The 22,977-nt window shown below is 37.9% G+C and overlaps 1 protein-coding gene across 1 annotated transcript in view; it reads left to right on the top strand.

The window, feature by feature from the left end:
- GBE1 (1,4-alpha-glucan branching enzyme 1) overlaps positions 1–22,977 on the top strand; it is a 1,706,938-nt gene that overhangs the window by 907,992 nt on the left and 775,969 nt on the right. Inside the window, exon 6 of the mRNA XM_044071842.1 lies at positions 18,137–18,264. Within this exon, the coding sequence (XP_043927777.1) occupies positions 18,137–18,264 (128 nt within the window). The remainder of the gene's footprint in view (positions 1–18,136; positions 18,265–22,977) is intronic.

Here is a 22,977-nt window from a genome sequence, read left to right as displayed (position 1 = left end):
ACATGAAATACAACTATTACTGGAAAAAAAAAAACACATTTAGTTGTCATGAACTTCTTAGTTTGAGATGTATTTTGATAATTATGATTAGTAAACGAGGTTTAGTATTCTTGTTTATTTGTATTTGGGCACACTATGATATTGTGTTTTTTCAAAGCAGCATATGTAAGTAACTGTAGGAATTGGATTTGAAATGTTGACTAAGCAGATTTTGCAATGCAGAAAGGCTTTGTTTTTACGGGAGAATAGAAACCATACCTTCAAATTAAAGTACATTTTAGAAAGGGGACACCAGCAAAGAGGTACATTGGGTGAGTCATTTATTGAAGAATCCAAAAGGAAATCTGGCAACATACATCAGGGCTGCAGCTGAACTATGGGGATGTGGGGATGGATGCTATTCAGATAGATGGGTGTGAGTCACTGCGATTACCATTTAATCAGTACTTGGACCAGATCAAGAAGAATGATAGTAAAAATCAGCTAATCAACGTCTGATTCTACTGGTTGGTTATTTTCACTAATGCACTTCAAAAAGAACCAGCTACAGAAATTAGCACATTGATAAATTTAACAGTTCATTTCGAAACTGGGTTCAGCTCTTAACTTTAGAAATTAATAAAACTGCTTAGAAATGTTTGCCGAGTGTAAATTAATAATTTTAAACCATATGATTGCTATCGTAAAAGTGTCTTCAGTTTTCTTGAGTGATTACATGGTTTACATGTTTTCTGAATTCAAGAACATTTAAAAAATGATGGCTGAATATGACCAATAAATGAGGACTTGTGGATATAAACAAATCGGCTTCAAAACATTACTCAGAGGACTGCTGCCAAGTCCTAAACAACGTGAATAGTTACCAGTTACAACACGATCCCAGTTGTACTGGTGAGTTTGATCATGATGTGAAGATAGTGGTACCCCCCCCCAAGGTTAAGTGCCAGTAAGAATAGTTGTATGTCTGTGTTTACCAGAAAAGTCCAAATGGGACTGACATTTTTCAGTCGTGGCCCAGGGAGAAAAACTTCACAGTTTCATAGATAAAAGTATAGAGAACATTGCAAAATCCATAGATAACATGACATAATAGGAATTTTTCATTGTATAAGGAGAGAAATACACATTTTATATAGTTACAAAATACAGAAAATATTCACTTTGCATACATATATTAAAACTTAGCATTTTTCATTGTGAATCAGATATGTATGTACATTAAAATAACATGTTCAGTTTAGGATCTACAGTTGAAATGTCACATAGATGTACTGAAACTGAGTACATCTCTCTAGTAAGTGTATATGTTTAGAAATATGTTACCATATTATGTCATTTAACTGTTTTTTTTTTAAAAATGGAGTTTTCAGGACAAAAGTAAGCAGGTTAGAGTTTGTAGAGGAGATTGTAGTTTTTGATGTTAGTATGTTTGTTTTATAAAGAACATTAGTATGCAGTGGAACATGAGACAGAGGTCCAGAGAGATGTTGTTGGGTAAGATGCGTTAGCAAGTTAGTTAAATATGGGAGGGGAGAAGTGTTTGAGTAGTATTTATATACTAGGTGTAGTGGTGTGTAACAGTTTTATGCAGTGTTTGAGAAACATGCAGCTGTTGAAGGAACATGATAAGTAATCCTTGCATCACCTTGACTCTAATGTCAAGAGTTACTGAAGAAAATGGCTGAACAAGCTTGAACTGTTATCCTTTCACTTGGTTTGAAAAGTATGTATAAAACAGCATCATTGGATGCAGAAGATCTTCAGAATACTATTAGTGCTCCTCCTGCTGAAAAGGATAATTCTTCAGGATGTTGATTTGTGGGCACAGGGCACAGCAGCATACATCCACAGGCAGTTGTAAAAACAGAAAGACCAGCATTAAGCACTTCAGCCATTTAAAAGCTGTATGATTCAAAGGTAGCCTTGCAGATTAAAACTAATTCACATGACTAAAATTAAGTAAGCAAAAACGTATTCAAAAGAAATAGTTCAGCAAATTCCTACCCAATTAAACTTAACAGGACAAAGCTTGTATTAACAGAGAGGGACTACATTTAACAATTCCTCTATAAAACAATGTAGGAAATGTGCCAGCTCTAAAATATATTTAGCTTGACGAAGACGTAATAGCAGTGATTGGTGATTATGGGGGCTATGTAGTATTTACCCACGCAATCTGTTAGATCACAGGGATGAAGGGTCCAGCTGTAGTACCCGTGAGTAAATACTACACAACCCACCCTTATACCCCACTGATTTTTACTTAGCTGTCTGCATGGGGAAAAAAGAAATTAATATTTCTTGTATGAGCTAATCTGCAGGACCCTTGTCCAGTGATTCACAGCATGGCTTTTGTAATGCTTTCATTACCTTCTTTGCCTTGGTAATGCCCACTGATACCGTTTATTACAACCTGAATGAGAGGCTCATTACTGCAAGTGTCTGTTGACATGACAAGGGCGCTTGACAGTCACCTGTGGCAGCCTTCTCCATAATATCAAAAGGCTCTGCTTTAGTAATAGCACTTTGTGCTAGGTTCACAACTATCTGAAAGACGGAATCTTGTAAGTCCATATTAACATTGCATTCCCTACTGCTGGTGCACATGACATGGGTGAACTACAAGGTTTTGTGCCATGTCCTCTACTCTTCTCTCTAATGGTCTTCCACTAGATCACCCGGTCTTAAATTAATATATGCAGATATGCTGTTTCTGCCATCCAGTAGAAGCAACTCTGACTTGCAAAGCAAGTTATAGGGCCACTTAATTATGCCCCTGGTCCATCTCTAACAAGCTGCTTGGTATTTTTATTTATTTATTCATTTTTTTTTTTTATCCTTTGACTAGGTTAGTCCAATTAGGCTAGTAAGCTCTTCAGGGGATACCAGAGATGGTATTTTTGCTACTAGGTGAAATTTGGTTAGGGCTTTGGGAAACTTCCCCTACTTTTTTCAGTAGGTGCTGTGAGTTACCGCCAACTCAAGCAGATGGGACCTTAATTTAACATCTCATCTGAAGGTTTATCCCTAAGAAAGCTAATGTCTTGGTTTTGGCCTCATCCAAGAAATTAACCCACTATCCTTCCTGTCTCTTAACAGATCTTCATGGGAATGTGATACCCAATTTCAGTGAACAAAAATACCCAGTCCTTACACTTCACCCCTTCTCTCTTTTCCCAGTCATACAGATTTTGTAGCTAATAAAGTCCTTGCTTAATTAAAACTATTTTACAAGATCAGTCACTTCCTGTTTCCCACTGCCCACAGGACAATTACCAAAAATATTTTAATACCCAAATTGGAATATTGGCATATAGGCTGCTGTGAATATCTGCATATATATTCCATTAGCAGACCCCTAGATATACAGCATTGCAATTTGCTAAAACAATTTCAAATGACTTTCATTTACTCATAGGGCCACTTTTCTTTTAAGTGCTCTGAGGTTCTAAAGGATGGTCACTGCTCCCCTATGAATGAAACTACCTTTACAAGATGACCCTTATTAACACACAAGTGCACAGGACAACAATTTCTCACTAATGCACCTTCCATATAAAATTGTTATAGGTGAGAGGATCTTCTCCAGATTGAATTCTGCTACCTGGAACAGTTGGCCTAATGGCACAAAAAATCTAGAAATTGTTACATCTTCAAGGATGCACTTACGCAGCATTTCTTTATTGAACCTGCCTGCAACTGCTACCTCAATAATGTTACTTAAAATATGAGGTGGTGAGTTTATGGAGTACATTTAAGAAACTTTTCTGAGCCTCATAATGTCACATTTGTTACTGTGGCATTTTATATATGTATAGTTTATATGTACTTAGAATTATCCTGAAGTCTGTATTCAAGGAAGACCTTCTTAAGACTTCTATAGCTTCAACAGTGGAGTAGCATGTGTTCTGTTCTGCTTTAACTTTGACTACGCTGATGCTTTGGTTAGGGCTGCAGGCAGTTATGCAAGCCTGCCCAGAATGGTGTGTAGGAGTTGAACATATTGGATAGGACCTTAACAATTCCCAAGGAAAGCAAAACCTCATTTCTGTAGAGAACCTGTATAAACATCCAAACTGCTTCTAGGTTTGATGGTTGGCACATTTTAATGCTGTTTTGTATGGCATTAGGATGAAATTGTTGCAGTAGCTCCTAAACTCCATGTGTTGATAGATTCCTTGGGTGTTGTACTTTTTTTTTTATGGGTTCTGAAGTGGTGATCAGTCCTTTCCACCCTTTGGGGTAGAACTCTTGTTCTTGCAGTCTGAGCCATTGCAGGGTATTATACCATTCGCTTCAGTTGTTGGGTTGAGGATTTCACCTTGGCACCCTTATTGTGTGGGAATATGATTACCACAGGAGTAGATGGTACACCTCATCCAGATGGAGCTCAGAGCTGAACTTCTGTCTGAAAGACCTCTGATAAGCAGCTGCTTTTAGTTCATCTAGTTTGTTCAAACTGTCCATTGTGAGTGCTGCATAAGAGCAAGGGCAGTGCAAGTTTATTCCCACTGTGTATGGGGAACCGTGTTTGTTTGGAAATGAGGCATAGACCCCCTTAATGGCAAAAAAACCTTTGCATGGACGGCTAATGCACAGGTCCAAAAATCCAATAGTAATGGGGAAAAAAGGACCAGCACTACAAAAGGACCAAGACCTTTATTCATAAAACAGCCACAGACCTGCATGTACTCACTAAGAATGTTTTATTTTAAGGACACTTGTTATTTACAGCTCAAGGGCACTGCTATGGAAGCTTCTTTTGCCCCCATTTATGCATACTTATTCATGGGGTACTTGGAGCAAATGATTATTTATGACAAGTCATAATATTTTTTTGGAAGAAATTGATATTTGGAGGAGGTTTTAGATGACTGTTGGTTAGTGTGGAAATCTGATGCCCAATATTTGTATGAATTTGTTGAATATCTTAATGAAAACAAATGGGGCATCCAATTCACTTTAAATTTTGATAGGCAGTCAATCTCGTTTTTCGATGTGTTGACCAAAAAACAAATGGATGGTACACTATCCTCCACACAGTCGTAAACCTTTCCATTCTAATGATCTTTTGTATCCAACCAGCTGTCATCCACCTCACATCATTCATAACATTCCGAAGTCCCAGTATATGAGAATTTGTAGGATCTGTTCCAGTAATGCTGATTTTTGTTAAGCAAGATGAGGAATTAACTCAGGTTTGTGCAACTTGGATACAATATATCACGTTTGTCCCAAACCAGTAATCAGGTCAAGCAAATGAATAGAGGGGAATGTTGAAGTATAAGAGTTATGATCAACACAAATGTCAGCCTATCAGATTTATTACCAGTTATGGTAGGAGTACAAGGTTATTTATGGATATCATACAAAGTCATTGGGGTGTTTTGCTATCCGACGAACGCCTTAACACATTCTTGGAAAATACATGTCCCTTTTCTTTCAGAAAAGGTAAAACCATTATTTCAACCACTATAAGCGTAGTCAAACAGTTTCAACACCCATACAAATTACTGTTGAAGGGGACAAAGTGGTGGGTTGTTTTTCCTGCGGACACTGTTTATTTTGTAAATACGTAGTTCAAACCAAAGAGTTTTCATCAAAAAATACACCACATACATTTAATATTAATGTTTTTGGTAATTGTAACACGGCTCGGGTAATCTAGTAATGTGTACTTGCTCTGCCTTTTATATAGGGCAGACATCTAGACCTATTAAATTTCAGATATCTGAACACTTCAGCAGTATTAGAAATAAAAATCCTAAAAATGCGTTATACAACCACACTTTAAAACACCCCTCTGCCCAATTCAGGTTCATTGTTATTGACAGGGCTTTGAGGGATAGAAGTTCTAAATTAGGTTGGAAAAATATTTTGAATAAGAAAGAAAAAGCATGGATAGTGAGACTAGGGGCCTTGTTTTCACCTGGTTTGAGTGAATGCCTTTAATTGGGCTATGATGATTGGTTAATTTGATATAAAAGATTTTTTTCTTTACAGCCTATCAGTACATTGATAAAAGCTTTGGGCTGAAACCGGTCTGTGGCTGTTTTATGATGTTTGAATAAAGGTCTTAGTCCTTCTCTTGTAGTGCTGGTCCCTTTTTTGCTGTTACTATAGACCATCTTAATGACTTGCATCTCCAGAAAAGTGAATGAGATGCCGAATACCGAGCTTACATTCTCCAGCCCTTTCCCTTGAGCAGGAGCCACAGACTGTGCCTGCTTGGAGTGTTCTAGAAGTGGGCCAATCAGGAAATAAGTATATTTAGCACTTAGAAAAGTGAAGTCCTCCTCCACCTCTTTATTTGTCCAGCAGGACAAGACTTTGATATGGCAGTGGTAGTCTTGTCTCTTTTGCAGCATCAAGGGTTTATGTATGCATTCCTGCCATTCTGACTGATTTCACTTCTCATTGGAAAGTCCCTGGATCAAAATTCGGTATCACCATTCAGTGTGGGCCAAGAGAGATGTAGTTTTCAGCTCTCAGGTTCATGATAATACAGGAAACACTTTGGCCCCATGCCAAGTATCTCCTCTAAATGGTTGGGGTGACAGCCAGTTCCTTTTTGGGGACAGGCTGCTGATTTAACTCCCTTGTTTCTGCCAGGTTTGCTGTCTGGTATTTTAGAGATGGTTGAGACTGATGTAAAACACTTCACCTAACTGTCTAGGAGGAAAAGGTAATCCGTTTGGACATGGCAGAACTTGGCTGGAAAAGTATGTCTTTAAACAGGTGTTGCACCTCTGTCATCCTCTACTCCAGGACACTACTGAAGATGTAAAAAAATCATGGTGGTATTTGTGTGGAACTCGTCTCACCAAGGAACCCCTAGCAGAGGATCCTTTGCATATGTGAGAGACTTTTTCTTGCCATATTAGTTGACGTGTGAGAGGACTGTCCATGATGGCACCCTCCCTGTGGATGAGTGCCTCTTCACTGCTACCATTTATAGGGTTTCTAAAAAGTTGCACAAGTATATATACTGGTGTGGCTTGTTACTCAACGCAGTGTCATTATCAGACCCGCACTGTCTGCAGCATGGACATGTGATTTTGAAGGCTGTGGAGAAATGCTTAGTATTGTTTAACTGGCATATTATGATGCATGTTGCATCTGACTCCTGGATACCTCTGCATGCAGGTTTTACAAAAGAAATGCCACATACTGATTGGTAAAGATGTATGCAAATAAAAATCCTTCAATGATCTTTCTCTTGTAGAACTATTGCTGTGACAAGAATATATCTACTGCCTGCTTTGGGGAAACTACATCTGAGAATCCTACAGTGAGTTATCAATTTTGTGGTTCTAAAACTGGGATGCTTGTTTTCTCCTCTTCAAGACATGTAAAGAAACACTACTTTGGTTTGACAGTTTCTATGAATTTGTTCATCAAGAACTACATATTGAAAGCCTATTGCACAGACTGCAGGGGGTGCAGCTTATCAAGGCTGGCTAATGTGTATTTGCTTACCACATTTGCCAGGTATTCTGGGGAGATGAGATGACAGAAATTAGGGCAGTAGTTCTAGCCATGCAGAACTACTACTTGTCTTCATCTTTCATCTACTCAGAGGGCTAGACTAGTTATTGATTGAAAGCTTAGTGGTCTAGTAAGTCAACAATCAGAAAGGAGGTGATTCTTTTAATGCTTTAATAAAATATTTAACACATAGGCACACATATATTAATAGCAAACAAAACATATTAATGCTTTCCATTTACACACAATACATTACATATATTTTTAAACCATTATCTTTCAGTCTAGCATTGCATAAATCACTCATTTCCCACCTTCTCTCAAACTTCACTCCTCCTCTTGAACATTATTCTACATGTATTGTTCCCATAAATTCCATTTATATCCACATAATGTTTCTCTTTCCCATTTCAAAAGATCCCTCTATCAGTTATTTTCTCTTGTACGGTATTCAGTACTTCAAATACAGTTGATTTAGATTTTGGTTTGTATTTTATAGTAATATATCTATATATATCCATATATATGTGTATATATATATATATATATAAAATCTATATTAAATATATATATATATATATTTTTTTTTTTGGCAGCCAACTGAGTTAAGCTTATGGTACTAAATCTAGGTAGTTCAGAGCCTGTATCCCAGCTCAGCAGAATAACTTCCTTAGTTTTACTGCCATTTGCAATCCCAATATTTTTGACAGAGTTCTCTGTAGTGATTTTTTTTTTTTTCAAAAATCTGCCAACTCATTACAGTCCTAAAAGTGTGTTGCCAACTTGCCTCTTTTCTTATCACAGTCCCAGAATTTCCTTATCAACCTAGGAAACTACTTTGGAGCCTGCTCAGAGTATAAAAATCCCTATGCAAATACTTCCAAGCCAAAATGCTGAAGTATTCTGGACATTGTTGCATATTTTTGGAGATCCATACTTGTGTCCTTCCACTGTTCTTTAGTAAATTGCTTTTCCACCGTCTCATCTCTATCTTATTCTAACCTCGTTTGATTCTCATAGTTATGTGATATTTTATATGTCCTACAAATTATCCTGTTTGTAACAGCAGCTTCTCATGTAGAATGGCTGAAAAACTCCACCAGAGCTGGTCGTTCTCTTAGGACTTGCCCTATGCTTTCCTTTTGCCCAATATTCTGATATTAATTTCTGATAGGGAAGGCCGTCTCTAACCTTCAGTCCAAACGTCCTCTTGATCTAATCACATTTTGTTACCTTTCCTTCTCTAGTTATTTACTCCCAATATTTGGTTCCTTTGCAAGTTTTCTCCAGTGAATTCCAGCCCCCACTTCCTTATATTATGTACCCTTACTTGGCAAAATCTCCTTTCATGTGTGAGTTCTTATATTCACAAAGTTGCAGAAAGTATTCTAATATTCTGCAGAGTGATGGTTCTTATAGTTAAGGATCTGCACACAAAATCCCACTTTCTTCTTATTTTTTGAACCCTCCCACCCCTAACTTCATCATCTCTTTCCTACTTTGAATTATAATCTGCTTGGGATTGGTTATATGAGCCTAAATCTGGTAATCCTAAACCACTTTGTTCTATTGGGAGGATTAATTTATCCCATTTAATTCTTGCCTTCTTTCCATCCCAGATAATGCCTTTAACTCTGACTGTATTCCATAGCTTTTCATGTGGTTGATAAAAGCATGTCTAGTCTCTATATAAAACAAAAGGGACTAAAAACATTTCCACTGCACGTATCTTACTGTTTATATTCATAAATGAGGGCTTCCAGTTTCTCAGTTTTTGTGCTGTTTAATATCTTCCCACATATCCTTAGCTGCCATAACAGAATTCTTTTGTAATCCATACTCCTAAAATCTTCATCTCGTCATGTCCACATAAATATGGATGTTGCTAAACCAAGTCATGAGAGTTTTATCTTCACTGATTTCATATCCTAAAAAGATGTGAAACTGTTTCAAAATGTTCCACAACACCAATATTTCCTTTTATTTGTCAACTTCTCCTGATTACCATACCAATTGTATCCTTTAAACTCTTGAGTACCTTATTTTCATTTCCAGTGGCTCTTATTATAAAACAAATAATGGGGAAAGAGGACACCCTTATTGGTTTCTCTGTTCAAACACAACTTATCAAAGAGGAACCTTCCCACTTAAATGATTGCCTTTGACTTTTTGTATATCGTCCTATTTAATCTTTTTTTTATCATGGAATGCAAATGCTTCCATTGCCTACGCACAAAATCCAGGCATAGTCAGTCAAATGCTTTCTCTGCATCAAGACCCACCAATGATGCAGTATTATCTTACATTTTGCTTCCTCCTGGATGATCATTGTTGTATTAATGTCACACTGAAGCCAATCTGATGGATCCTTACCCTCTCTGGGTAGTGCAGCCACCACAACTTGTTTTCCAACATGCTGGTGTTTTCCCTCCTTTTAAAGTGCTTATAAATGAAATCTTCCACTTTATAATTTTCTTCCCACCTAACTTACAAACTTCAACAGGAATGCCATCTATTCTTGGAGAAGTCCCTGCAGGTTGTGACTATACATCAGCTTTATCTCATTTCCTCAAATTTTAACTATTAGTTGAGCTTCATCTTCCTCTAAACTTGGCATAATTAAGTTTTCCATAAATATTTCCATCTGTGCTTTTTCTTGGCTTCCTCATTCCTTTGCTTGGTACACATTTTTGTACACATTTTTATACAAATTTTCATAAAAATTGTGAAAACGTGTGAAATGTGTATTTGGCAACAACCCTTTCTACTTTCTGTTGCTTAAGTCACTGTGCTACATGTTTTTCTGCATTGAAGTTATCAAAAAGTTGCTTTACAGCAAGCTTTCTAAACTTGAGTATTTAAATATTCCCTTATTTTCTCTTTAGCACTCTGCAGTTACTCCTCTTATTCTGTGACATTCGCGTTATTCTGCAATACTTCAACCTTTGTCAGCCCCTCTAAATAATTGGTATTGCTTCTCAACTACAGTTCTTTCTTTTATTTCTGCCCTTTTTTAAACTCCGTTTTTATTTTGTTACTCTCACTAGCTAGTCTTTCTGAAGAACTTTCTATCTTCCTTAATAAAATCATTTCTACTACCCGTTCCTTAAATGCTTGTCTTTCTAGTAAGCATGTGGGAAAGTGCAAGGTCTTGTATTGACTTCATTACCCTGTTTTTTTTTCTCTTCTGTATTGGAGCATGATCTTAAATAGTTATTGGTTGTATCAAAGCTTTCAATGAAAGGCATGTGTTCCTGTGAAATATAACTGTACTAGACTGGATAATAATTGTACGCTGGGGAATAATATGTAAATTTAGTCAGTTTCTACTACCACATTTTCAAATTCCATAACCAATCTTTTCATAAATTGCTTCAGAAAACTAACCTCTTGTTATATTTCCGTTTTAGGTCCCCCAATGCAGTCTCACTATTGCAAATCAAGTTTCAGCCCCCACTTGTAAATAATAATCTCTGTTGAAAGCTGGATTTTCTACGAAAATTCTCGTAAGCTCCATGATAGCAGTTTTCAGTGGAATATAAATGCATATCATTCTACGCATCCTCCCTTGTAAATAGCCATTACTGCCACAAAACTGGTAGTGTCTTTTTTTCCTTTTCTATCACTATTGGAGTCCATTGAACAATCTGTATTACTTTCCTTTTCTTCCTGATATTCTGCTGAATATCCATCCTGAAATTTTCTCTGTAAAATTCACAAGGTCGTACATTTCCAAATGTCTCCTGCAGCATTGCTATTTGTACTCTGCATTTCATAATATAATTCAATACTCTCTCCTTTTTGTCTGTACCTGTAAGGCCAGTTACATTCCAAGATACTGTAGAGTAGCGATTATGATAAAAAGCTATTGTTCATACTTGACATGACAGTTTTTTGAATATATATTTCAGCTTTCATTTTACATGCAACAATGTTTAGTAGCCTGATCTTTTTATGCAGTTTGGTCATCACCATTTGAACCTGTCACAATTCTCAAAATGTTTTGCTAAACCCTCAAAGGAAAAGCTAAATGCATTTTCAGAACACCCCTATTAACTTAGAACAAACACATACCACAAATCAACAGCTGCGGCCACAGGCATATATTTGCTTGCACCTATAGATAGGTTAAGTTGTCAGCAATGAGAAGACTGCAAACATGAAGGAATCTTTGTAAACTGCACTTATAATAGAACATGCGGAATTACCCAGGCTAACCACCTTCATCTGCTGACTTGTCTCTCACTGAGAACATTTGTTAATTGTGGGACTAATATCTTTGCAGATGGAAAGAGCTCAGTATTTTTATGACATTCAAAACTTTATTTTTCAAGTCAGTTTGCTTACATACAATACATTGTTTATAGCCAAGGTCAATAACATTCATTTAGGCATCCAGCCTCGTAAAAACAAGGAGAATTGTCTTGGGTCTACATACAATGTAATCGGTACACTTTTATACCATATCCCAACCCCAGCAACCCAACACCACAGCATTATATTACCTTAAACTTGCTTCTGTTCATCTTTCTTCTCTTGTTCTGTAAAACCTATATTTCTTCAAACTAAAAATGTTCTTGTTTACTTTAGTATCTTTGATACACAGCAGTCACTGATGAGACTCCCTTCCTGAATTTAAAGTACCCAACTGTGCACTATTCAAAATCGTTTTACAGTATAACTTGCAGTTTATCCAGTATTTCATAGGTAGGTACTAGGCTATCAGCCCAAGGGCCTAAGTAAGCCTAGCCTACAAGGTTCCCTGGTTTACGCCACCCAAGAAAGTTAATTTCCTGTGCCCCTGTCAAGCAGAGCCATAGAAGTAATCCCCGGGGTGTATTTCCTATCCACACCAAGATTTTTCTTAAGTGCTAATGAGGAACTTTGCTTGACATGGATAGGTAGCTTGTTCCAGAGTATAGGAAGTCTCTGGGACAGGAATCTGTTCCTCCAGCATGTCCTGTTTATTGTGGTGACAAGATTTAGGTCCCTAGAATGTGTAGCTCGGAGGGATTGGGATTTCTTTAGGTGTAGCATGTCCAACAGCTCTGGGTTTAACATAGCTTTATATGTTAGGCAGAGATCTCCTAGGAGTAGGCGATATGCTAGAGTACAGCTGGAGTTTTTTGCGTTGATCAGTGTAGGGCATCTGAGGCCAGTAATCCTCTTTGTGAGGTACTTCTGTGGCCTTTCCAGCTGCTGCAGATGTCTTGTGAGGTACATTCCAAAAGGGTTGTACTCTATAATGGGTCTGAGTGCTAAGTAGAGGGTAACAGTGAGCTCTTTTATCCTGGATGAGAACCCTTTTGTAATGAGGTGTGCCACATAAAAAGATTTCCTGGCTACTGTGGCGATGTGATTATCAAAGGAGAGACAACTGTCCACCCGGGTCCCAAGGTCTCTTATCACACATTCGGTGTTAAGTAGGCTGCTGTTTATGTGGTAGTTCATGGGTACAGAGTTTTTACCAAAGGGAATGACAATGCACTTTTTGGCATTGAGCTTGAGGCCATGCCTCTGACACCAGGCATCTGTCTCAGTGAGGCCCTTCTGTAGGATGTCTACATCATTTGGAGACTCGACTATGGCTCCTAGTTTGCAGTCATCTGCAAACTTTGTTATCCTGAGGCCTTCTGTGTTAGCCTGTACTTCAGAGAAGTAAAAACAAAAACAGGAGCGGTCCCAGGACTGAACCTTGTGGTACTCCACTTGTCACTGGTTTGAAGTCAGATTTGGAGTCTGTAACATTTACAGTGTGGGTTCTGTCAGTGAGCCAGTTTGCAACCCATCTTGTGACATAGGGATTTATACCTAGTTTAGTGAGTTTAGCTATAATTCCAGAATGGGGGATGGTGGTCTAAAGCCTTGGCAAGGTCAAGATAGGCTGTGTGAACCATCTTACCCTCATCTACAGCTTTGGTGACTGCCTCAAAGACGTTGATCAGGTTCAGAAGGCATGATCTGCCTTTCACAGACCTGAACTGTGTGGGGTCCAGAGTTTGGAGGTTACCAATGTCTTTGAATTCCATGATACGTTCCATGGCCTTGCAGACCAGGCTCGTCAGGCTAATAGGGCGATAGTTCCCAGGATCAGTGGTGGTTTCCCCTTTGTGGAATGGGGATAACTGTTGCTGTGTGCCATTCAGTGAGCACAAAGCCTGACGTGAGACTATGACTGAGCATTGTGCTTAGGTGGGGGAGACAGTTTGCTCTGAAGTTCATGTAAAATGCAGCCTGGGATGTTGTCCGGTCCCGCGGATGCTGTGTTTTTGGTTTTAGAGAGTGCAGATTTTACCTGCATTGATGTGATTACAGGGACTCTACATTCTTCCTGTATAGCTATGGGCCCTTTAGGGGGTGAGAGGGGGGTAACGTTAGCACTGAACCTAGGGGGGTAACGTTAGCACTGAACCTATCTGCCAGGATGTTGGCAATATCAGTTGGTTCTGTAATGTCCGTGCCGTTGTGCTGTACCTCAGAGCAGATCTGGGTGTTGATTGAGATTCTTGACCTAGCTATAAAATGCTTTGTGGTTGCCCTTAGATTCAGTGGCAATTTTGTTTTCGTAGCTAGCTTTGGAGGATCTTATAAGGGATCTCATCTTCTTACTGAGGCTGACCAGGGAGCTCCTCCACTCATGGAATTTTACTTTCTTTTGCAACAGGTATCCTTCTGTTGTAGAGTTTGTTTATGGCAGGGGGCCACCAGATTGGCTTCTTTTTCTCAGTCGCTTTTATTTACAAAGCCATATTTTACAAATGTGATTGATGCTTTATAATCTCGCATTTATTCACAAATTTCAGTGTTGCTAGTTGTCTTCCTGGTCATCTCCATATCCTAACTCTAGACTCTCTCAAGTCCAACATGCACCATATTCTTCCAGTCAGTTTTTGTGCTTCTCTCTGTCAACTACTTTCCTGTGGAATATTGGAAAAGGTTTTATTGGCAAAGTCTCCATCTCAGTTTTATTATTAGAAGAATGAAAAGCAGAGTCCCCTTCTGCTTACTGTCTCACTTTTTTTGTGGGATAACCTTTATTTCTTGTTTGGCCTGATCTGCATTAAAGGATGTTTTTAATCTTCCAGGAAAAAATATGCCGAAGACAGCTTGATACAGCAACTTGAATCTCACACCTGCCTCTCAAAATTCACAGATGCTGGGGTAGAGTTGGTTCTCATCTGCCTAGTGTACAGTGTATAATCCTTTTCCACAAACTCTTGCCAATTTTTAATGCGTTTCCCTTCTGCCGCAGTTGTATCAGAATCAACTTTTTTCTACTGCTATCCTTGCACATTTACTGATATAGGTTTTGTTTGCTTTCTTATGTTCAGGTTTGGAGCATGCACTCAGTTTGCCCTTTCAGTTAAATTCATTCTGTGGAACACTAGTCCAGCTACTTATTTGTGCTTCATAAAATTAATAGTCTGTTCCTTCCACTTTCTCTGGTACAGCATAAAATCTCAGGAGTTTTCTGTGCCGTCTGTCTTATAACTCTACTCTTTTTTGAAACAACTTTTGAGATGTCTCATACTCTGCTAGCCTTACTTAATTTTGACCTCTATTTTTTGCAGTTTTATAATTTAAGCTGAGTATTTATTTAAAATGTGTGTTTTTTCCAGCCATGTATTATTTGAGTTTGTATTCCTTCAGTGTTTCATTTATTTTAATAACTTCTGTGTACATTTGATTTATTTTTCCTCTAAATTACTAGAAGCCATCCCTAAAAACAAAGCTGACACTTGAATGGCTTCTTACTGAACAGCTGTTAGATTATTTCTAGACTGTGTTTTTTCTTCACTTTTCTGGTTGATTTTCTTTCAGGTTCTCCACATTGCTTCTTTGCTGGCATCCAGATAGTGTACTAACTAGCTAGTAACCGAATTTTACCCATATAAGTTTTTGTGCCCTTCCTTTTTCTCAGTTTCTGTTTTCACATTGAGAGAGCTGAAATTAAGCTGCTGATCAATGTGCAAGCATCATGGAAGTCCCAAAAGGAGGGAATTGTTTTTGTAAATATTGCCAAGGAAATGTCAGATGGAGCATCCTGTGTACTGTTTTTGACAGCATTTCATATTCTTACAAGTTGAATTTGCGTGTATGGGGGGGGGGGGGGGGTATTGGCTGATCTTGTGCAACAAGTGGCTCTTGAACACTAATATTTTCAGAACCTGTTCCTGAGGTTGGTATCATACACATCACATTTTGTATGAACACAGCGAGACCAGTTTTAACCCTCACTCTAGATAAGTCTCTTATGATGTTTCTCCTTGTTTCAGAGACATACTATTCTCCTGTCCTCCTTTAGTCTCAATTGCTAGGTCATTGGTCTGCTTAAGTAAGGAGAGAGTTCAGGTGACCCTTTTGGCTTCGTTTTGCCACAAGCAGGCTTGATATCTAATGCTGATGGATAATTCACTGGTGCTTCATAACTTAAGTGAACAATTCTTTACTATGGCATTATTCAGGATGATGCCATCATCCCATATTTGCATCTTGGTTCCCATTGCCATAGCTGCTGTGGACTGGTTGAAGATGGTATTTACAGCTGTAAACCAGCACAGAAGTATTCTACAAGGATGGCTGGGGACAAGTGGAAATGTTTTTCTGATGGCTGATGAAAAGGTCTCTTCTGTAGGAGAGACTTGTTTCATTTGTCTTATTCTTTTTCCTCTGTTTTAGGTAGGGCTTGCGTTCTTTGGTGGCAAAGTCAATTTTTCTGCTGTTATGGCATTGGAGGGTCATCTTGTGGGTTCTTTAAGTGTAGGGAGAACCTTTTCTTGAGTACCATTATGCTGAGACTGCCAATAAGAGAACAACTCCCTAGAACTTATTTATGCTGAAGAAGTTAACATTTCTACCCTCTGAACCAGGCTTCACTGGAGCCTAAGTTGCTGTCTTGAGTATTTTAGCCTGGTCAAGTTCTTTTTCCAGAGTATTTCATAGCTGTTTACTTCATCTGCCGCCCTTCTTTTCTAACCATTAAGAATAGGGTCTTTGCATGCTAACACAGCTTTTGTTTCTAGGTTTACTGCACTCTAACAAAACCGGTACCATTAATAATAGTTTTCCATCTCCTCCTAAATATTTCAAATGTGAGATAGCAGTTCTTCCCACTGTGGATGAGAATGGGTGTTTGATACTATACCAACTGAAATGTTTTCTCTCCCTAGGAAATCATGTTAAGTTTTTGTCAGAAGCAGGGAGGATGACAGTAGTGTACTTGTTTCAAAGTGCTCAGCCATCTGTGTCACTCTTACTGTGAACAATATGGCAGGATGCTACCTTCTGACTAGAAAGTTTCCTCCTGAAGTATTGCTGTATCAAGTGTGTGTGGTTGAAGTCTCTGCAAACTGCATTTGGATGACTGGGCCCAGATGTTCAACAATCACTCTAAGCTCAGTGTAGGTTCCACACATTTAGGGCTTCGTGTGACACAGTGATCCTAAAGGATATAGCTGCATAAATCCTCCACCTTTATTAGTGGCACTGTCCACTTTGCATTATATCCCAAGAGTCATGCAGGTGAAACATCTGAGTAAGGTGCAACAGCTACAATAATGATGCATGTTCAAGATGCAAGTTCCACAACAAGGCACACTTTCATCTTCCCCGTTATAATGCCTTTTTTGACTTTGAATTTATTTCTTCTGGCTCATCCAGAAATAAGTTGAGCCGAGTCCCCGCCCCCCCTTTCATAGTACAAGGAGTAATGATGGCTCAGTGGGTCAAGTTGAAATTTTTGCCATGCTTTGGTAGCATTTGGAAAGTCCAGAGTCTTGAAGACAGCATATAAATCTGGATGATTCATCATTATATATGCGAGTGCCTCACATATTTCTCATTGAGACTGCATAATGAAGTGGGATTCTACCTTAAGAAAGATAGTATGTAGCTATTGGGGCTAATTTCTGCTTCACAAAAAAGTAAAGCTAGTGAAGTTTCTAAATAGTATGTTTTTCAAATGGGTGGTCCTATATTTTATTTAAACTTAAAACTACTGCACTGTGGCCATTTGGTGAGGATTGCAGTCTCCTTAGTTGCTGATATTTTCACACTCATCTTTACACTAGCAACACTTCATTGTTCCAGTCTGGATACTGCATCAAAAAAGCAAAGCTGAATTTTGGCAGAGATTCATTTTGGGGTCTTGACTGGAAATGCTTTAGGGCTTTCTTCTCATGAATGGGTCAGTATTATGTTTGTCTCTCTCATCTCTCAACGCATTTCCTTCTGCAGGAGTTCTCGAGATATTTCAGGAACTTAGGATGTTACCATTTCACCTTTAGTTTCTGTGGAAATCGCAAAAGGCATGATATTCTTGCATTTTGTACACTTCTGTATGGGTGGTTGTGTCTGAAGGGAGTAGCTCAAAAAATATCTTTTTAGGAAGCCAGTAGTCGTTTTTGTTAGTGACCTTATGAGCTACTTTAAAAAAAAAAGGGGGGGGGGGGCTGCATGGCAGTAGTGTATTCTCAGTTTGTTGCATAAAGCACATTAACTGTATACTGGTTTTCTGTATTTTTGCATTTTCAATTCCTTAAAACTTAATCTGTGCAAGTTTGAAATTTTGATACCTGCAACTGTTCATTATTCCTTCTTTTAGAATATTTACGAAGTAAATCCTCATAATTTTTTGTTTGTATTTCAGGTACAGGTTTTAGTGGGGATTACAATGAGTATTTTGGCCTTCAAGTGGATGAAGATTCCTTGGTGTATCTCATGTTGTCGAATCATATGATACATACCCTTTATCCAGATGCCATTACCATAGCAGAGGTAAGACACACTTCATGATCACTAGTTTTGCTTTTTAGGAAATAACTGCATTTTATGTAGTAAGGAAGACTCTGTCTCGACGATTCCTTGCCATACTTGATCTTTTAACTGCAGGCATCGTAATATAGATGGTGAACTTGTCATTAGTGCTATTAGTAAGGAAATACGAAGGATGACCTGATTAATTCCTGTTTAATGTTGACACCAGGCGTGGCTGATGTGCTGCTGGGCTGTTGCCTCTAAATTTAAGAGAAATTAAAAACAAAGCTGTTACAAAATGGTATTTTTTTCAAATTGCTGCAAGCCATATTGCAGCTTACAGCAGCAGCTTGAATACACACAAATATCTGTGCATGCTCACAGTGGAAGCACATTAAAAACAATTGTGGTGATAGGTGGTTTTGTAATTCAGCCCAGCAATTAAATGGTTCTCATATCTGAGAATCAGGCTGTTATACTTGGTGCAGCCTCCACTTGCTGTATGTATTGAAGTAGCCATTTTGTAGGCACTTGGACTGCCAGATGTAGTGGCCATCAAACTAAGACTTTTATTGATTGCTTCAACTAGTGTGCGTGTGTGAGAGAGAGATACGTGTGTCTTCTAAACCTTTGTAATGTTTGTTATATTAGTTGATGTGAGCCATAATAGCAGACTTAAGTTTTGAGGTATACATGATAATGTTGGTAGCTCGAGGTAAAAATTATAGTAACACTACAAGTTAGACACAGGGAAACTAGGTTGAAGCCATGTGTGTGTGACCCTCATAATTTCAGTGTATCTTGTGTATTTAATTTAGAAGCACTGAGACTATTGGCCTTTTCTTGTAATTTTCAGGTGTGCCTGAGTTACAGTACCTTTCTTTCTGAAGTACAACTGGCCAACATGCAGATGAAGGGCTTTCAAATGTGTAGGCAAATTGCATTTGAATTTATTTTGAGTTTAGTCTCTGTAGTGGTCCCTTATGTGCTTTTGCTTCAGGAACCTTAGATACACAGGGGGATAGACTTTGGCGTCTTGTAACAGATGAGTATGCCATTATTTGTCTGTATTGGAATATTGTATTAATTATTAATCCTATTGTGATTGCGGAGTACTGATTATTTTCAGTGGTGGTTATGCAGGCAGCAATTCATCAATGACTATACACACATCTGTGAGAGTGTATTGCTGCCATTCCTTCACTCCAAACTAGACAGACGATTGGCCAGTTCTTTGACAAAAGTTACCCTGATGCATTTCTTTTTCAATGGATTTATTGCCTTAGAGGTATGGTATGCTTTTTCTGAAAGTGTCTCAGGAGTCGAAGTATGAGGCGTGCCCACACCAGGCCTAGCTTTAATTGTATGTTAATCTTCATGCCAGGAAATCATGAGTTTTTTTTTTTAATCTGATGCATTGATCTTGTATTGATTTCTGATTACTAAACACTGTGACATTTGAGCCAAGTTGCCTGGGATGTATTTTATTCAAGGCACAGGGAGGAATGAGCTGGTTATTGTGTTACGTATTAAAGTTAAATTACTTGGGAATCAAAAATGATGAATATCTGTACCACACAAATCAGTTTAACCGAAAGTTTTAAATTGTACGTACTTCTATATGCCAAATTATGGTTTTGATAAATTTCTTAATTGGCCTTTAAGTGTAATTGTTTTTATTTTGAAAAAATAACATAAAATGACTATATAACAAAAGTGCAAGAGTCAGTTAAGTCACACAAACATTCATAGCTTCTTGGTATTGTAGACTTTATTATTGGATTGAACATCTTTCAGCACATTTCTGTAACAGAGTTCAGTTTATTCCACAACTTAAAATCTGGTGTAAATTTCTAATCAACTTTCTGAAGTTTATCTCTTTCAAACATCCTTCAATGGGCTAACCTAAGAGAATCCTGTAATGAAGGCATTTTCATTTTTAGAAAGTTTTATTTTCCTATCACTTGCTAGAAGGCAGCAAACTAAATGGTATTGTGACATTTTAATACATCCAAGAGTAAGAGAATTAATAAGTATTAACAGTCTTAACTTATTATCTGATCCCAAAGCTTAAATTCTCAAACGTCATCCCAGAATTTAACACAATGTTGTCAGTTTGCTTTTATAACATTTTTACATCTCCAGCAACTTGTGCTATTGTTTGCCGTAAATCTTTTTAACTGTACAAGATGTTATAAAGACAGTCTATATTTCCAAAAAGTCATTAGCCAACTGGCCTTAAAATTAATAATTTATTTTCATCATTTAAATCCTGTAGATCATTTTTAGACTTACTTTATATAATCTAGGTTATTTAATATGGAAACTGCCTTTCATAATGGAGCAAAAGTAATCAAAAAAGGTGGGAAAGATTTGTTGACATGTTTAGACAGTAATATAATAGTTTTCCAATATGTTTTTAACTTGTATTAAAATCTAATTTGAATTGTCTGACTTATGATTTTGAATAATATTTGTGAGTATAGCAAGATGTTCATTAAAGTAATTAGACCAAAATATCAAATCTTTTTCTTAGATTCAGCATGTTTTCAAAGTCAATATTTTCTAACACATGATGTAACTGCTGTGGGCAAGATGGTGTCTAAGCACGTAATTTGATTTTTCTTTTGACTGATTACAGCTGAGTGACGTGTCCAGATGCTTCAGCAGTTGCATCCTGCTGATGCCTTTAGGACTCAAAATGTTGCTTATTCATATTTGTATTAATTCCAATTTGTTGCCAGTGCCTTTCCTTCCCTCTCTGCTGTCTTAACTCCTATTTGTTTGTTGCTGTTGAGGAGATAGACGATTCAGAGCAACATCATATTGTTGCTTGGAGTTTCTCTTGCTTCTCATTTCCTTGTTTAGTTTTTGTGTCTTTCGGTTTTTCCTGGTTAGAGGTCGCCACAGTGGAACTCCGGTCCACTAATGATTGGCAGTTGATTTTTACGTACCGGCTTGCCAGGCCTGATGCACAACCTTCAACAAAGGTACGCCCATTCACGCATGTTTCCATGCAGAAGACGCTCTTGCTGAGAATCGAACCGGACAGCATCTTACTGTGAGGCGACAACGCTACCGATAATATTGTGTGTGGGATGTGTAATGGGTGGACTACATTCATCTGCTTCTCACGACCATGAGGAGTTGACATCAGCAAGCCACCCCCAGCCACACTTCAATTAGCACTCTGCAGTTGGCTTCCTAGCCTCTGCCAGAGAAATCATACTGTTTTGTGTGCCTGTGTGCATGTCCTACTCTACCAGAATTGGCGGGTCCCATCCTTCCCTGCCAGTGCCTCAGATGTCCTAGCCCCGGATTTAATCCGGGTCCCCTAAACTGTAGTCTGGGCTTTATCCCTCTACTTTACTGTTGGCAAAAATGTAATGTAAATATTTTGTATTTATTCATAAGTAGTGAAAGGTCTTTATTGTAATTTTGATATTTATAATACCAAGGTTCATCGATGGTTTCGTTAATCTGTGCTGAGATTGTTTAAATCAGATTTTTTTTAATTAATAGATTCAAATATAGTATATACTGACTTATATCCCCTGTAGTTATTGTCATCAGTAAACAGTTGTATTTTGACTGATATTCTCCATCTATATCAAATCTGTTTATTCCAATATTTAGTCTAATATAATTTGAAAAATGTTCTAGGGAAAAAAGTAAAGGTGAAAGAGGGGATACTTAGTTTGTACCGTTAGTTAAATTAATTGAAAGAAAAAATCCAGTCTTAACACAAGTAGAACCTAAATATATGCTATTAATCATTTCTATTAACATTTCAGTAATACTGTGAAGTTTTAAACCTCTGAATAAGTAGTTCCAGTTTCCTGAATCAATGATTTTTCATGTCTCAAAGAAGTTATGGCTAATTAGATTTTTTGCATTTGGATTGTCTCTCAAAGTTATAAGCCTTTTATTATTTTACTGGGTTTGACTGTTAACTATAAAGCCAGCCTGATCTTTATGAATAATTTCTTGCAATGCTTTTTCATTTTGTTTCTTAAAATGGAAATACGCATTCAATAGTGATGGGCCTATCTTGCTTTAGTATTGGAGTAATTAAATATTTCCAAAACTGAAGTATCTGACTGAAAACTTGTACTAAATTAAAACATTTTAAGTAAATGAATAACAGTTTGTGCAGATTTGTAGATCTCAGGAGTAATACCATCCAAATCAGGACCTTTGTCAAGTTTAATACTTGTTTAATTTCATTTATTGATCCAGGTTTTCACAACTTTTGATCAGTAGAAAATGTATTTATGTTCTTTTTTTTAATGCTCTTCTAATCACTCTTGTGTATCTTTTTTTTAATTTATGTATCTCATTACGGGTTTGAGTAGGGTGGCCACGGTGGTGCAGCAGTTAGCAGCACGGTCACCTCACACCAAGAGGTTTTTCTGGTTCGATCCTCGGCTAGAATGCCTTCTGTGTGGAGTCTGCATGTCCTCCCTGTGGTCACGTGGGTTTCCTCCAGGCGCTCTGGTTTCCTCCCACATCCCAAAGCCATGCTGTAGGTGGATTGGACACTGTAAATTGGCCCTAGGCATGTGTGTGTGTGCACGCGCCTTCTGTCGAAGGTTGGACGCTGGGCTGGCAATCCGACACTGTAAAACTCCACTGCCAATCATGAACGGACAGATGAACCGATGTGGCGACCCCTAACCAGGAAAAGCCGAAAGAAGAAGAATACGGGTTTGATTAGTTTATTCATACTATTTT

Source organism: Protopterus annectens, chromosome 5.part0 (genome assembly GCF_019279795.1).
Source record: "Protopterus annectens isolate FY-2018-M chromosome 5.part0, PAN1.0, whole genome shotgun sequence".
Classification (NCBI taxonomy): Eukaryota; Metazoa; Chordata; order Ceratodontiformes; family Protopteridae; genus Protopterus; species Protopterus annectens.
This window is presented reverse-complemented; position numbering and strand designations above follow the sequence as displayed.